The 15,942-nt window shown below is 40.2% G+C and overlaps 2 protein-coding genes across 2 annotated transcripts in view; one reads left to right on the top strand and one right to left on the bottom strand.

Moving 5' to 3' along the window:
* Positions 1 to 15,942, bottom strand: part of CENPP (centromere protein P) — a 218,123-nt gene that overhangs the window by 136,671 nt on the left and 65,510 nt on the right. The gene's annotated exons all lie outside the window — the stretch shown is intronic.
* Positions 5,975 to 15,179, top strand: OMD (osteomodulin). The gene is made up of 3 exons (XM_056127786.1): positions 5,975 to 6,162; positions 12,745 to 13,700; positions 14,481 to 15,179. Exons 2-3 carry the CDS (start codon positions 12,764 to 12,766, stop codon positions 14,804 to 14,806), a joined length of 1,263 nt encoding a protein of 420 aa, XP_055983761.1. The 5' UTR covers positions 5,975 to 6,162; positions 12,745 to 12,763; the 3' UTR covers positions 14,807 to 15,179.

Here is a 15,942-nt window from a genome sequence, read left to right as displayed (position 1 = left end):
CCAAAATACAAGGACAGTCTAAAGAATGGGAAAGGATATTCGCCCAATACACATCTGACAAGGGGTTGGTATTATCAAGGATATACAAAGTACTGGTTGAACTCCACAAGAAGAAAACATCCAACCCCATCAAAAAATGGGGTGACAAAATGAACAGAAACTTTCTCAAAGAAGACATCTGAATGGCTAAAAGGCACATGAGAAAATGCTCTACATCATTAATCATCAGGGAGATGCAGATCAAAACAACAATGAGATATCATTTCACACCACAGAGACTGGCCCACATTCAAAAGAACAAAAGCAGTTGGTGCTGGTGTGGATCTGGCGAGAAAGGAACCCTCCTTCACTGCTGGTGGGAATGCCGAGTGGTTCAGCCCTTTTGGAAAACAGTATGGACGATTCTCAAAAAATTAGAAATTGAGCTCCCATTTGACCCAGCAGTACCACTCCTGGGAATATATCCCAAAGAGGCAAAAAAGTATAGTTTTAGTGACATTTGCACTTGTTTGTTCATTGCAGCACTCTTTACGATAGCCAGAATCTGGAAAAAACATGAGTGCTGGAAAACAGATGACTGGTTAAAGAAAGTTTGGTATATCTACACAATGGAGTACTATGTAGCTGTTAGAAAAGATGAAGTCATGAAATTTACATACAAGTGGTACTACATGGAAAGTATCATGCTAAGCGAAATTAGTCAGAAAGAGAGGGACAGACATAGAAAGATTGCATTCATCTGGGAAATATAAAGTAAGAAAAGAGGAGACTAACACCCAAGAATAGCCGAGATAAGTACCAGGAGGTTCACTCCATGACTTGGAGGCCAGCTGCACATGCTAAGGGAAAAGGCAGCACAGAAAGAGAAGGGAGCACCGAATAAAGGTGTTGGGAGGATCCTCCCATGATGGGAGATGCATGCTGAAAGTAGACTATAGACCGAACATGATTGGCAATCAGTGCCTCTTTTGCAAACCACAGCACCCAAAAGGAGAGAGAGAACAAAAGGGAATGCCTTGCAACAGAGGCGGGGGGGATGGGAGGTGGGAGGGATACTGGGATCAGTGGTGGTGGAAAATGGGCACTGGTGGAGGGATGGGTACTCGATCATTGTATAATTGAAACCCAAGCACAAAAATTTGTAAGTCTACAACTGTACCTCGTGGTGTTTCAGTAATAATTTTTTTAAGTGCTATTCTCTCAAAAGCAATCAGAAAGAAGGCAATAATTTTCTTTACATATGAAAATCCAGAAAGTCACTTGAGAAACTAAGACTTAGTCAAATGTATAACTAAAGAATGGCATCCTCATAGGCTGTCATCCAGATACATATCCTTCTCTCCTGGAAGGAAGCATAACATGACGCTCGCCATAACTATGCTGCTGGACCCCGTGCCAAGCTGTTTCACTTGGGGTGCCCCAGAGGCAGGCGGATGAGAGCCCTCCCTACCCCAAGGGACCCAGACCCGGGAGTCGAAAACCTCCAGACCTCAACCACAGCCATGCTCACAGCCGCTCTCCACATGCTCAGGCTGAGCATAACCCACAAGTGAACATATTACTGAACCTAGTGGTTTCATTCGTGGTCGTGTACCACATACCCTACCCATCCTCCAAGAGTACCACACCACAAATGATGGGGTTCAAATTAGGAGGCAACCATTCTTTTTTTAAGTTTTTTAAAAATTTTTATAAGTGAAACACTATGAGGTAGAGTTCTAGACTTACAAATTTTTGTGCTTGGATTTCAATTATACAATGATCAAATACCCATCCCTCCACCAGTGCCCATTTTCCACCACCACGGGTCCCAGTATCCCTCCCCGCCCCACCAATCCCACCCTGCCTCTGTGGCAGGGCATTCCCTTTTGGGTGTTGTGGTTAGGAGGCAACCATTCTTAGAGGGAAATTATTTTTACAGATATATATGTATGTGTGTGTATATGTTTAGAGAGAGAGAGAGAGAGAGAGAGAGAGAGAGAGAGAGAGAGAGGTACAAGCACACAAAGCTCAGCTTCGAACATGTTAGTGATCTCATATAGAGGGGCTTAATGGTCCCTGGATGGAATACAACAATCCTCACCCTCTTTCCTCTAAGGATACTTTTTTGCTAGCACTTTCAGCGGTTTATCATAACAAACAATATAATATATATTATTTTGTTTCTGTTTTGGGGCAGGGATTGGGGTTCAGGAAACACCTGAAATATGGTGGTGGGAAGGTTTAATGGTGGTGGGATTGGTGCTTGAATATTAAATGTAATGAAATATTGTAAACTACCTTATAAAATAAAACAATTATTAAAAAATAATTTTTTAAAAATAATAAAGAATGGCATCCACAAAGAGGCCCTAAAAATCAAAATAATGAAAGAGAAAAAGAGACAAAAACAAAGGCCATATTGAAGAAGAGAAAACCCAAATGGCTGAAAATTATTTGAAGTTAGATAACACCAAGCACTAATGAGGTCTAAAACAACTATGGTTTTACTTGTTCTGCGTGGAATGCAAATTTGTATAACTGCTCTAGAATGAATCTAATTCATATTTTTTAAGTTAAAGAAAATTGTCTTCTCTGAGCAGTGATATTCCTAGATAAAATCCGCAATGAAAGCATAGTCTCCAAAAAAAAGAAAGAAAGAAAGAAAAAAAAGAATGAAAGAAAAGAAAGAAAGAAAGAAAGAAAGAAAGAAAGAAAGAATATCCTCAAGAGACATGATCATTGCTTCTCAACTGTTTGGCTAAGATCAAATATGAACAGACATGATCAAGAATATCCACAGCATTATTTTTCAATTAAAAAACCTTTTTTTTTTTAACTTGGGGGTGGGGATGGGGACTAGAGTCAGATTCAGGGATGCTCAGGGTTTACTCTGGACTGTGTCCAGGGATCATGGCAAGATTCAGGGGGCATTTTGTGGTGCCAAAGATCAAACCAGAGTTGGCCGTGTGAAAGGCAAGTGTCTTAACCCAAAACGCCTATTTCTGGAACTGCTTGTTGGGGGTATTTTTGTAGGGGAAGGCCACATGGGGCAGTGCTCAGGGTTTACTCCTGGCTCTGTGCTCAGGGATCCCTCCTGGCAGGGCTTGGGGGACCATATGGTCTGCCTGGGATCAAACCTGGTTGGTTGCGTGCAAAAAAATAATGCCCTACCCTGCTTGCTTGCTAACTTATTTCTTGGCCAACCAGGCTGGCAGTTCAAAGTGAGGGCCTGAGGATGTGATCTTGGGGCTTTGGAGCTGGAAACCTCCAGGCCATCTAGTAGTGGCTAGGGGGTGCCTCTGGGACTGCCCTTACAGATGCTCCAGGGCACAAGTTGTGCTGAGAATCAATCGGGGCTTGGCTGCAAGCAAGGCATGTGGTTTAGTGCCTGCACTATCTCTCAGGTTCCAGAATTCTTGCCCCGTACTCCTGGGCTCATTCATTTTTACTCCTATACCCTACTTTACCCTTTTCCATTGCACTCTGCACTTGTTATTTATTTCTGCTTTGTCTCCCATGGCATAAACTTGATATTTACTTTGTTTTCCTTTCCATGACTCATGAACTTTGTTCGGGAGAACACCCAAACTGCCCTGACTGAACAAAGGAGGTATTCAATATTAAATGAGTAAATAGATTATATTGGGAGTGGGGGGATGTTCAGCCACACCTGGCAATGCTCAGGGGTTACTCCTGGCTCTACATCCAGGAATTACTCCTTATAAGGCTGGGAAATCATATGGGGTGCCGTAGATCAAACCCAGATCAGCCGTGTGTGCCAGGCAAGTGCCCTATTGGCTGAACAATCTCTCTAGTCACAACTACCTCTCCAGGCCCTGAACAAAATACATTTGTGATTACCTTACTTAGGTAGGTCTCATTTGAGCATTTCCTAGTCAGCATTCTGTCAGTGTTGAGATGCTGTACCTACTGTATCTTTAGATTTTTTCACTATTCAACTGATGAGAGCCCCCAGTTACTACAGTTGTAAAACCACTTAGGCAAATGAAGAACTGGGGCAGTGTACTGTCAAGGCAAATGCCCTACCCACTGTAGTATCACTTGCCTTGCACGTGGGTGACCCAGGTTCAAGCCCTGGCACCCATTTAGTCCCCATAGTCCTGCCAGGCACAGCGTGTAGGGTGTTTGCACGCGGCCTACCGGGGTTTAATTCCTCCGTCCCTCTCGGAGAGCCTGGCAAGCTATTGAGAGTATCCTGCCTCATGGCAGAGCCTGGCAAGCTCCCCATGACGTATTCGATATGCCAAAAACAGTAACAACAAGTCTCACAGTGGAGACGTTACTGGTGCCCGCTCAGTAAATCGGTGAACAATGGGATGACAATGCTACAGTGCAGAGCTACAGTCCTGCCAGGCGTGATCTCTGAGTGCAGAGCAGGTATAAGCCATGAGCACCACTAGGTGTGGCCCCCAAAATGAATGAAAGAAAGGAAGGAAGGAAGGAAGGAAGGAAGGAAGGAAGGAAGGAAGGAAGGAAGGAAGAAAAAACTATCACCAACTAATACGAATACTTTCCCTCTAAGGCCTGACTGTGATCACTGGCTTCCCCCAGTCACAATCCCTGCCAACATAAACCTCCCACTGTCAGCTGCTGTGAATGTCCTAAATACTTTTGATTGTGTTTTCATTTTTTAAATATTTTATTGATCTTGTTTTTAGCCATGTATTGATAAATACTATTTTCATAATTGTTAGAACATGAACATAAAAATCATTCAAATTGAAATCAGAGTCCTATATAAACAAGAAACTATATAAAAATTGTTGCCTCTAAATTAACCTTCGAAAAGAATTTGACTTTAAAAGAACTTAATCTTATATTAATCTTCTAGAAGGATTAATTTCAGAAGCACAGATTAGCTCTCTTCCTCAGTGTGAAAACCTGAGGCTAAAGAACAAAAAGCAATAGGAAACATATGGAAACGATCAGCAGCAAGACGAAATCTTGGCCTATATATGGTCTGCTACGTTGTTCATACCAATGTCTTAAATAATAAACTAGAGTTTCACAAGTCTGCCAAAGTAACACTTAAAGCGCTGGATAAACTTTAAAAACCTGAAGTATGGCAAAATGAATCTTGTGAGTCCTTTGTGAAACCCTAATGAAAAACACTATTTTTGAGGAAAATAGGAAGAATTCCAGGATTCACTTTTCCTCATTAGTATACACAAGAGTCTTCCAAAGAATGTACTCAGAGTTGCCAAGAGATACAAGCTTCTAAAATATGAAAACACTAGCATAAAAATATAGCCATTTAAGCATCTCCTATTTTTGAGGAGAAATAGCTTAATGGAAAGAAGAAATGTTCTACATTTGCAAAAGTAAGGGCAATAGTAACAGAAGTTCCTAACTTTATCTTATTCGATACTATGCCATTTTTTTGTACAACTAGAAACAGGCAAATGAGAGAAACATCTGTAAACGCAGAGCACTACATTCAGAAATCAAGAGCATTTCACTTCCAAAGGTTCCACTTCTTGTGAGTATATTTGGGATAAAGGTGAGAGGGGAAACAGCTGATAAAAAAGGTGAATCACTTGCACGGAAAAGATAAATTAAATGTATTCTTTGTCACCAAGGAAAAACTAAGTCCTTTGAGAAATAAATTAGATGTGAAATGCTGATTCTTAATAAGAAGAAGCGCTGGCGTGAACATAAAATGCCAGACAAAGAAGGTCTCACACTGACCCTGAATTCCACCATAAATCGCCCAGACACTGAGCTCCATGCTACAGAGGACCGTAATTTGAAAAATTCTTTGGCATGAAAATGGAAATAAAAACAGTGATTAGTACATGCTGTTTCATTTAGTTGTGTTTGTCTTTCACATTAGAGGAAATTCTTACCACACCTCAAACCAAAATTAAGGGGGGGAAAAAAAGAAGAAAACCACATTAATCTGACTAAAACACAAGCATCTTAATTTGAATCCACAAAGTTTTGTATAATGAAAAGAAATACATAATTTTAATTCAACCCAAGTGTTTTCCAAGCAGATTATATTTGCTTAAATTGCTACAGTAATTCATGGGACAGCCTGTCTGGACACACAGTCACTGTGGATTTTTAAGAGACTCAGTTAAAGAATTTAGGAATTTCTGATTCATTTACAGAATTTGCAAATTCATCAACTCTTGAAAACTAAAGCAAACTCTACAGGTATGATGATAAAATAATTTTTATTTTTTACAATAAGTATTTCTACTGTTAGATTTTTAAAGTATATTTGAATTTTTTAGTACTAAAATAGATTTCAAGCATCATAAAAGCACATTCAGGTAAGCAATAGCTTAAAGATTTTGATTAGCCAAAATGTTCAGAGGAAAAAAGTAGTAATTGCTTGTAATTGTCTAATGTCTGGTTTACCCATTAAATAATCTTTGTTTACATTTATTTTACTATGAATAAAAATTTCTCAAGTTAACGGCATCAATTTCAGTCTCTGTCTCAATTTTAAATGCCTTGAGCATATAGCTAAACAGTACTGCAGGGAAGACGTATATTTGAACAAATACTACTAGAAATTTTCTTAAAATCTCTATTGAGCTCTGATAATAGATTATTTTTGTTTCCATTGCCCTCTTACTCACAGGAAAAATGTGAGTGTATTATTTAGTACCAGAAGATCTAATTTCTTGGGTTTTAATTAATATTTCAATGTATTTTAGCAAAAGATAATTTGAGACTTCTGACTTTTTAAACAGCAAATTAGTCTTATTTGGTTCTTGGATGAAAAAGTGAAGTGTACTAATTTTGTAGAGTTAAATTTAAAAATTGTTTTGAAAAGTGTTCTGAATTATAGTAATTGGTTTCTCAGACTTTTTTCCATGGATACCAATAAAGCAATTAACTCTTTAAAATAATAAAATGCCATGAGGCTTTCCAACTACTTTAAGCTTGTCAGAATATGTTTTGTCTCATTTTAATTAATAATTTTAATAAAAGTTTTCTTGATGAAAGCAAGAGTTTTTCCCTAAAGAAATGTTATGATATAGAAGCTTTTGTAGATAAAAAAAACTTTCATGTTACTGAATACTTTTTTTAACACAAATAACAAATTTTTCTTTGTTTTAAGCTTCCTTTTTCATATTTGTTGTCTACTAAGCTAAGCAATTTAATAAGAAAGTGAAGAATACAGTATATTGTGATTTTCTAAAATGAGCAAAAACCCCAGCCATGTTTTTTCTATGACCATGTTCATTTTCATGAATCATTAGTGTGAAATAAATGCCTAGAAACATTCTACATTAGCAGTGCTAACAAAGTATAATCTACTATTCGCTGATTCTAATTCAATTATTCACTCCCATGGATTGTATTAGATCCTGTAAAAAATTAGGAGTGGAAACAAGATGATTGATGATGAATTCCACTACTTTGCTGAGTTATTTTATAAGGAACAAGACATAAACTGTAGTTGGAGACAAGCATAAGTAATCTTTTAAATGGCTGTTAGCAAAATGGCTGAGAAGACTGAAAAGAAAATTTGGATTAAAAAAAGAATCATTGGGGTAGAGCAATAGTATAGTGGATACAGTGCTTGCCTTGCATATGGCTAACTTGGGTTCAATCTATTGCATTCCATTTGGTTCCCTGGGCACTGCCAGGAGTAATTCCTGGGTGCAGAGCCTGTAGTAACCCCTGAGCATCTCTAGCTGTGACCACCCCCCTAAAAAATAATAATTAAAAAAAAAGAGAGATAATCATAGGGCTGGAGCGATAGTACACCAGTACACTTGCCTTGCACAAAACTGACCCACATTTGATCCCTGAGCATCTCCAGGTAGTGCCCCAAAACTAAAAATAAACCAAAAATTTACAAAAATAAATAAATAATTTGAAAAGGTCATTTTAGGGATCAGAGTGACAGTACAGCTGGTAGAGCACTTGCTTTGCATGAGGCAGATCTGGTTTGATCCCCAGCATCCCATATAGTTCCCCAAACCTGCCAGGAGTGCTCCCTGAGTGCAGAGCCAGGAATAAGCCCTGAGTGCCCCTGATGTGGCAAAAAATAAACAAACAAACAAAAAAGCCAAAAAATAATTTCACCAGGCAAAGATCAGTTTGATCCCCAGCATCCCACATGGTCCCCCAAGCACTGCCGGGAGTGGTTCCTGAGTGCAAGAGCCAGGAGTAAGCCCTGAGCAGAAGTAAAACAAAATTATTACCCAAGTCTCCAGGCCCCTCCCCCAACAAACACTTGTGTTTTGTCACTAACTTGTCTGCTTTTAATAGAGGGGATGTCTCTTCATGGGTCCTTAATTTCTACACCCTCTAAGCACAGGGCCTCACCTCTAAGATAAGCATGAACTGAAGTAACTGTCATATTAACTATTTACCAAAGCTTGGGTTTGGGATTTTTTTGTTTGTTTGGGGGCCACACCTGGCAACGCCCAGGGTTAATTCTGGCTCTGCATTCAGGGATTACTCCTGGCAGGGCTCAGAGGACTATACAGGGTGCTCGGGATCAAATCTGGTTGGCTGCATACAAGAGCCATACCATTGTACTATTGCTCCAGTCCCTACTAATGTTTGGAAAGTTAACTGAATAATCATGTGGACACAATATATAGTCCAAGCTGAGATCTAGCAGGTGAAAGAACATCCTGTCAGGCCCACTAAGCACTGAGCAGCTTGGCTATCTCCAGAGTCCCTCTCTCAAGACTCCCTTGCTTCACACACCAACACGCAATGTGAAGAGCACTATTTCAATGTATTAATTTATTAAATGTAGTCAAAATTCAGGCCATGCAAGTTCTAGTCCAGATTGGCTTTAATCATCTTACTTTGCTCCAAACAATCACTGTCTCCGAAACACTCATCCTTTGATTGCTTATAAGTTTTAGCTTATCTCTCCAATCTGGAAACCTAATCTGTCTACCTCCTTGAGAACCCTACACAGGCCAGTCACAATGCACAGGCCATGAATCTCAAAAATAGAAGAGACACTGCATACAGTCTGTTTAGGAAATCTAAATTTTCAACACACAGATTATTTAAGGGCATGTGTGTGTGTGTGTGTGTGTGTGTGCGCGCGCGCGCGTGCGTGCTTGTGTGTTCCCCTGGAGGTAGGGATAAGATAAATATAAGAAAATATATGAGTAAATTATTTATTATTCTTTTCACAAATAAACAAAAATACGGAGGTCGGAGAGATAGTACAGCAAGTAGGGCGCTTGTCTTGCATGCAGCAGACCCATGTTTGATCCCTGGCATCCCATATGGACCTCTGAGCAGTGCCAGGAGTGATTCCTGAGTGCAGAATCAGAGTAACTCCTAAACAGGTGTAGATCAAAATCAAAAACAAACCATAAAAGGGAAGTAAGGTGATCATTCAAAATCAAAAGAGAATAAAGAGGCTTCTCTGGGAGGAAGGGAAAGAAATAGTCTAAGGGAGTGTTTTTCAGCCTTTCTCCAGTTGTGGACTGACCTTGTATCCTTCCCGTGGTCCCCCCGTCCTACCAGTTGGCCCCCTAATCTCACATCCTAGTCACCCAGGGGGTCATATGGCCCCAGCAGAGAAACACTGATCCAACTGGTTGTTCATCTCAGGAGCACTTGAGTGGTCACAAATACAGGAAAAAAAAAAAAAAACAACTGGCATGTTCCACTTCTCTCGTCCCATTTGGCTGCATGATTCTAGCTGATAAATTGTAGGTGGAGAATTAGAGTAACAAGGGTTTCTGTCACCAGAAGAGCATGAGGAAAAAGGAAAACACGGAGTTTAGGACATGAGCAAAGTCATGCCAACAGCGAGAAATGAGATGGTCTAGATTGGTAAGAAGGAACTAGGTGTTCAGGGAGGTGTGGATGAGGCGTAATGAGAAAACAGGAGAATTGCTGTTTTAGATCACATTAAACTGCATCCTTTCGTTGCTGTTGTTGTTGAGTCAAATTACTAAAGAATAACTGTAGAATCAGTTACAAAGGTAGGAGGCATTGACAGAGTGTGATAGTCAGGGCCGCAGCTCTGGTGACAAGGCCCACAATGTGAGTGTGGAAATGGAGCACGAGGAAGACTGGAGCAAATATGAGTGAAAGGAAAAGGCTGAGGGTCTCTGGCTCTACTTGAATGGCCACAGCAAATCCCCAGTACACACAACACTAGCACTGAAATGTTTCTAGTTTTTGAAGAGCAAAGCAAGAGGAGGAGCTGGATTGCTGGCTCTCAGGGTCAAGGGCAGGCTTTGCAGGCAGAGGGCCCAGGTTCAATCCCTGAGTACCTTATCATGCCTGGAGCACCATATGAGCAACCCCTGAGCACAGACTGGGGAGGAGCACTGTAGAGTGTATCTCAAAAGAAAAGAAATGAGCTGAGGGTTTGCGCAGTGTTTCAAATGGGGTTCTGTCAAAGAATGTGATTCAACTATCTATTTCCTGAATGATCCCAGCAATAAAGAATAGCTAATGCCACTCTGAACAAGAATTTCATTATATACAAATCACACATTAGGATAATAGTTCTCTCATGACACCTGGATTAAATAGGGAAGGGGCAGAAAGGCCTCAGATGAGAGATGCAAGTATTATTTCAACCTTTCCTAAATAACACACTAACTTTGTATGATTCACTTTTCTATTTTCGAGTATCTTCCCATGCATGTCTCAAACGACTCTAATAAATGCCTGGTGAGTAGGCAACTCATCATAATGCTCACTGTAGAGACAACATGTTTAGTGAATGGCCCACCATAAGCGACAGCACTGAAACTACAGGCTCCTCCAAGACACAACCCATCATTCACTCCCACTTCAAGGTTTTCACATGGGAATCCACTCTCCCCTCAAACTGAGGCTCCCTCCTACATACCACCATGATGTCTCCATGCCTCTGATCCTTACTGTGTACCCATTACATTCCTTCCCACTTTCTACACATTTCCCGATCTCTGATCTCCATGTCCTTTCACATCCACACGTGTTCACTGCACTTCCTGATTGTCTCTCTGAGCCTCTACCAAAAGAGACAAGTGAGACAAAGACAATATGCTTTAAATATCTGTATACCTATGCACTATAGCACTGTCCTACCATTGGTCATCGACTTGCTCGTGTGGGCACAAGTAACATCTCCATGGTGAGACTTGTTACTGTTTTTGGCATATCGAATATGTCACGGGGAGCTTGCCAGGCTCTTCCATGCGGGAGCTTGTCAAGAAGGATGGAGGAATCGAAGCTGGGTCGGCCGTGTGCAAGGCAAATGCCCTACCTGCTGTGCTATCACTCCAGCCCATACCTATGATTTAACCAAAAATATCAGTGTAAAGAAGGGTGCTAGGAAGGTGATGAAAACCGTGTGGGATAGCCTACTGGATACAAACTGAAAGGGGTACAAGCCTCAGTGGCCCAAGGCTCATGTGTGAGCAAGGCAAACTGGGATGGGAACTCAGGTCAGCACCGCTACTAAAAATGTGCCCAGACATGAGCAATGCTGCTATTCTCCACAGCAATTAAAAAAAAAATGTGTGTGTGTGTGTGTGGGGAAGAGGGAGTGGTGAGAGATTAAAAATAAAATTTTAATTAAGGGGTTGGAGTGATAGCACAATGGGTAGGGTGTCTGCCGACCCGGGCTCGATTCCCAGCATCCCATATGGTCCCCCAAGCACTGCCAGGAGTAATTCCTGAGTGCAGAGCTAGGAGTAACCCCTGAGCATCGCTGGGTGTGACCCAAAAAGCCAAAAAAATATTAATTAAAAAAAGATGCAGAGAAGAAACTGAAATTGTGTGTACAATGTAAGTATCATGGGTATTTGGTGTTTGAAGTAGTGAGTAGAGTCAAGAGATTAAATCATAGTGAAAATGCTTCATGAAAAGAAAAATTTGAAAGCACAGTAAACCGCAGGGAAAAATATCAAGAGAAAGAAAGGTCAGTTACTTCATACTGACTCATAGGTCAAATTTTTTATACATCAAGGGAATGGTTCACGCGGCAGACAAAAGCATCAGCAAATGGAAGCTGCAATAAGAAGTTTTGTGGTCCTTTAAGAATGTCCTAGTTTGTTAAAGCTCTAACTCCAACACTGGCCTCACAGCAGTGGTGACCATGAGTGAAGGGACAATCAGCGAGTGAGGATATCCAACATTTGTCATCAAGGTAGCAGCTGGCTTGGCGGGTTGAGAGATACCAGGCTATCATTATAAATATATAGTCCAGTAGTCAAGACAATCAAGTTGCACCTATTTTGGGGGGCAGAGAGATAGTACAGTGGGTAGGCATGTGCCTTGTTCAATCCCCGGTATCCCGTATAGTACCCTGAGTCCACCAGGAGTAATCCCTGAGCTCAGAGCCAGGAATAAGCCCTGAGCATGGCCAAGTGTGGCCCAAAAGAAACCAAACCAACTAAGCAAACAAAACCAAGATGGTCCACTTAGTCTAGCCAGAGGTTCCCAACTTATTTCACTTAATTCTCGCTTTTCAGGAAAAAAAATTATTCAGTGCTCCGTGGAAATCTAGCCTCTTTAAATGAATAGAAAGCACACCTGACTGCATCCTGAACTACTGCAGCACTCCTCCTGGCATGGGGAAGAACATGGGTCTAAATTCAATACAAGATGTGACTTCAAAACAAAACGAAACACTCAATGGTACTTAAAAATCAATTTTGATTCATGCACTGCCCAATTATCTTGAATACACCTTCATATAGTTCAATATAGATATGCATATTAAGCAAGAATTATTCTAGAATTATTCAAAGTTTCACTCACCTTTCCTAATATTACCTTTTCTTCTTACCACAGAACAACAACAAAAAAGAACATGGGTGTTTTAAGTCCAATATGTGCTCTTTTCTTCTTTCTTGGAGTCAAAGTATATGGCCAATATGAAAGTTATCAATGGGATGAAGATTATGATCAAGAGTCAGATGATGTCTACCAGCCTGAATTCCATTTTCATCAAAATATAGATTATGGCGCTCCTTTTCCTCAAACTCTAGGCTGCGCCAGTGAATGCTTCTGTCCGCTGAACTTCCCACTGTCAATGTACTGTGATAACCGCAAACTCCAGACCATCCCAAAGATCCCTGCACACATGCGGCAAGTCTACCTGCAGTTCAATGAGATAGAGGCAGTGCCTTTAGACTCCTTCGCCAACGCTACTCATCTTCAAGAAATCGACCTCAGCCACAACAAAATTCAGTCTCACAAGATCGATGCTGGTGTGTTTGCCAAGCTAGCAAATCTACTCCAACTTCACCTCCAGCATAACCATCTAGAAGAACTTCCCTCTCCGCTTCCTAGGTCTCTGGAAAGACTCCTTCTGGGTTACAACCAGATCTCCAGACTGCAGGCAAACATCCTGGAAACGCTCCCAAACCTGACCATGCTTGACCTCTGCCATAATCAGCTAGATGACTCTACTTTAGGGGAAAGAGTTCTTGCCAAGATGGAAAAGCTGATGCAACTCAACCTATGTTATAACAAATTAGCATCAATGCCACCTGGTTTGCCACCTTCACTTATGTATCTGTCCTTAGAAAATAACTCCATTTCTTCTATACCAGAGAATTACTTCAATAAACTTCCAAAACTTCATGCCATAAGAATGTCACACAACAAACTGCAAGACATCCCATATAACAGTTTTAATCTTTCCAATCTGGTAGAGCTCAATGTTGGACACAACAAACTGAAGCAAGCATTCTATATCCCACGGAATCTAGAACACCTCTACCTAGAGAATAATGAAATCGAAAGTATGTTAAAGTTTATTATTTTTTAAAACAGAGAGAATAATATTCACCTTTAAAAGAACAAATCTCTTTTTAAAAGTCCATGCTTTACATATTACTGAAAATGGTTGCTTTGAAGGAAGTGGCAAAAATTGACCTCAGAGAATAGCATAAACTTTTTATTAAAATGATGTAAAATTTATAGACCTTTGCTTTGGATTTTGTAACCCTTAACATTAGGACATGGTACTGGAGGGGCCAGTGAGACAGTACAATAGGAAAGACCAGGGCTTGATCTCGGACACCCCACATGGTCTCCAAGCAATGCCAGGAGTGATCCCTGGGCATAATGCCAGGAGTAAGCCCTGAGCACTACTGGGTGTGACCCCCCTCCAAAAAGAAAAGAAAAGAAAAGAAATAGTACTATAAACAAACATGAATATTCTGCATGGTAGGACTTTATTACTTTTTATTTCCATTACTATTTTGTTTGTAATTATTAATGTGTATTCACTTGATGAATTTTTTTATTTTGAGATTGCTTACTAAGAGTTGATTACTCAAATTACTTATTAGTCAAAGCTCATTTACTTTGAAATATAAAATACATTTATAAAATGAATTATATAAAACTATGAAATTTATAGTTTTATTTTCCATTTTAGTATTTAATGTATAAAATAAATAGATCTAATTCCACACATACCCATTTTAAATAATAAAATCACATCCCATATAACATTTTAATAAGAATCAGTACAGGATTATGGGTATAATGCAGAATTTTTGATTCATATTTTTCAGGTATCAATGTTACACTGATGTGTCCATCAGCTGACCCACTAAATAACCACCATCTGACATACATTCGTGTGGACCAAAACAAGCTAAGAGAGCCAATAGGCTCGTACATTTTCCTCTGCTTCCCTTATATCCATACCATCTATTACGGTGAACAAAGAAGTAGTAATGGTGAAACAATACAACTGAAGACTCAAGTTTTCAGATTCCATGATGATGCTGATAGTGAAGAGAATACTGGTCATAATGAAGGTCCAGGAGAACAAGTACCAGAAGAAAACATTGACCCTCACTATTATGGAAGTCAGGAATGGCAAGAAACTATATAGGTATACATTTATAAGTTCTCAAAGTCTTATTACTAATTTAACTAGGCATGCATAGTTCTCAGTAATATATCTAGAATTATAGTTTAAATTTATTAGTGTTATATTTGTGACATTATGTAGGATTAGATTTTACTCAAAATGAAACATGTCTGTAGAATTGTAAATTAGAATTAGGATTTCTAATGGCAATCAAAAGCTAACTTTAAAAATAATATTCCTGGGGCTAGAGAGATAGTACAGCAGGTAAGGCATTTTGCCTTGCATAAATCTGATTTGGGTTTGATCCTCGGCATCCCATATGGGTCCCCCAAGTACCACAAGGAATGATCCCTGCGTGTAGAGCCAGGAGCAAAACCTGAAAACTGCCAAGTGTAGCACAAAAACAAAACAAAATAAAATTATCATGTTAATAAAAGTATGCCACTTCTAATAAAGTAATTTTTCTAATAATGGTGAAAAAGCGTGACAAGCTAGGAGGAAGAAGCAATGTGCTTTAAGTCACAATGAGGACAATGTTTGAGTAACAGCTGATCTTGAAGTGATGAGCAGTCATCTGTATCAAGAATAGATTGGTTTCTTGAACCTAATCTCCAGAAAACTTATCACTATCACCCCATTGTTCATCGATTTGCTCAAACAGGCGCCAGTAATGTCTCCATTCATCCCGGTCATGTGCTAGTGTAGCCCAATGGCATATTGGGGGCTCTTTCAGGGTCAGGACAATGAGGACCATCATGGTTTTGGCAGATCGAGTATACCACGGGTAGCTTGCCAGGCTCTGCCATACGGGCAGGATACTCTCGGTAGCTTGCTGGGCTCTCCGAGAGGGATGGAGGCTTTTGGGGCAGCCTCTAATCACCTTTACAGGTGTTCCCAGTTAGGTTTATATGCAGGCAGGATACTCTCGGTAGACTGCTGGGTTCTCTGAGAGTTAGAACTAGACAATTCGTGGTTGTGCGCTTCCGGGAGCTTGGTTTTATAGTCTCTGAATCTTGGCTCTTGATGGGGTTACACGTGAGTTGGTGGGTGTAACTGTCTAGCTACTGGAAGATGGGGGATCTGGGTGGAGGAGGCCTAGTCCCAAACCAAGCAGGCTTGGAGATCTCAACCCCGGGTTCAGAAAACTTATACACTCT

Source organism: Sorex fumeus, unplaced genomic scaffold (assembly GCF_029834395.1).
Source record: "Sorex fumeus unplaced genomic scaffold, SorFum_2.1 ptg000063l, whole genome shotgun sequence".
Classification (NCBI taxonomy): domain Eukaryota; kingdom Metazoa; phylum Chordata; class Mammalia; order Eulipotyphla; family Soricidae; genus Sorex; species Sorex fumeus.
Note: the sequence above shows the minus strand (reverse complement) of the source record. Positions and strands in the feature narration are given on the sequence as shown.

Excerpts from the sequence above, each read along its gene's own strand:
- OMD (XM_056127786.1), top strand. The coding sequence starts at position 12,764 with ATGGGTGTTTTAAGTCCAATATGTGCTCTTTTCTTCTTTCTTGGAGTC. Across the intron at positions 13,701-14,480 it reads AGAGAATAATGAAATCGAAA|GTATCAATGTTACACTGATG; the intron begins GTATGTTAAAGT and ends CATATTTTTCAG.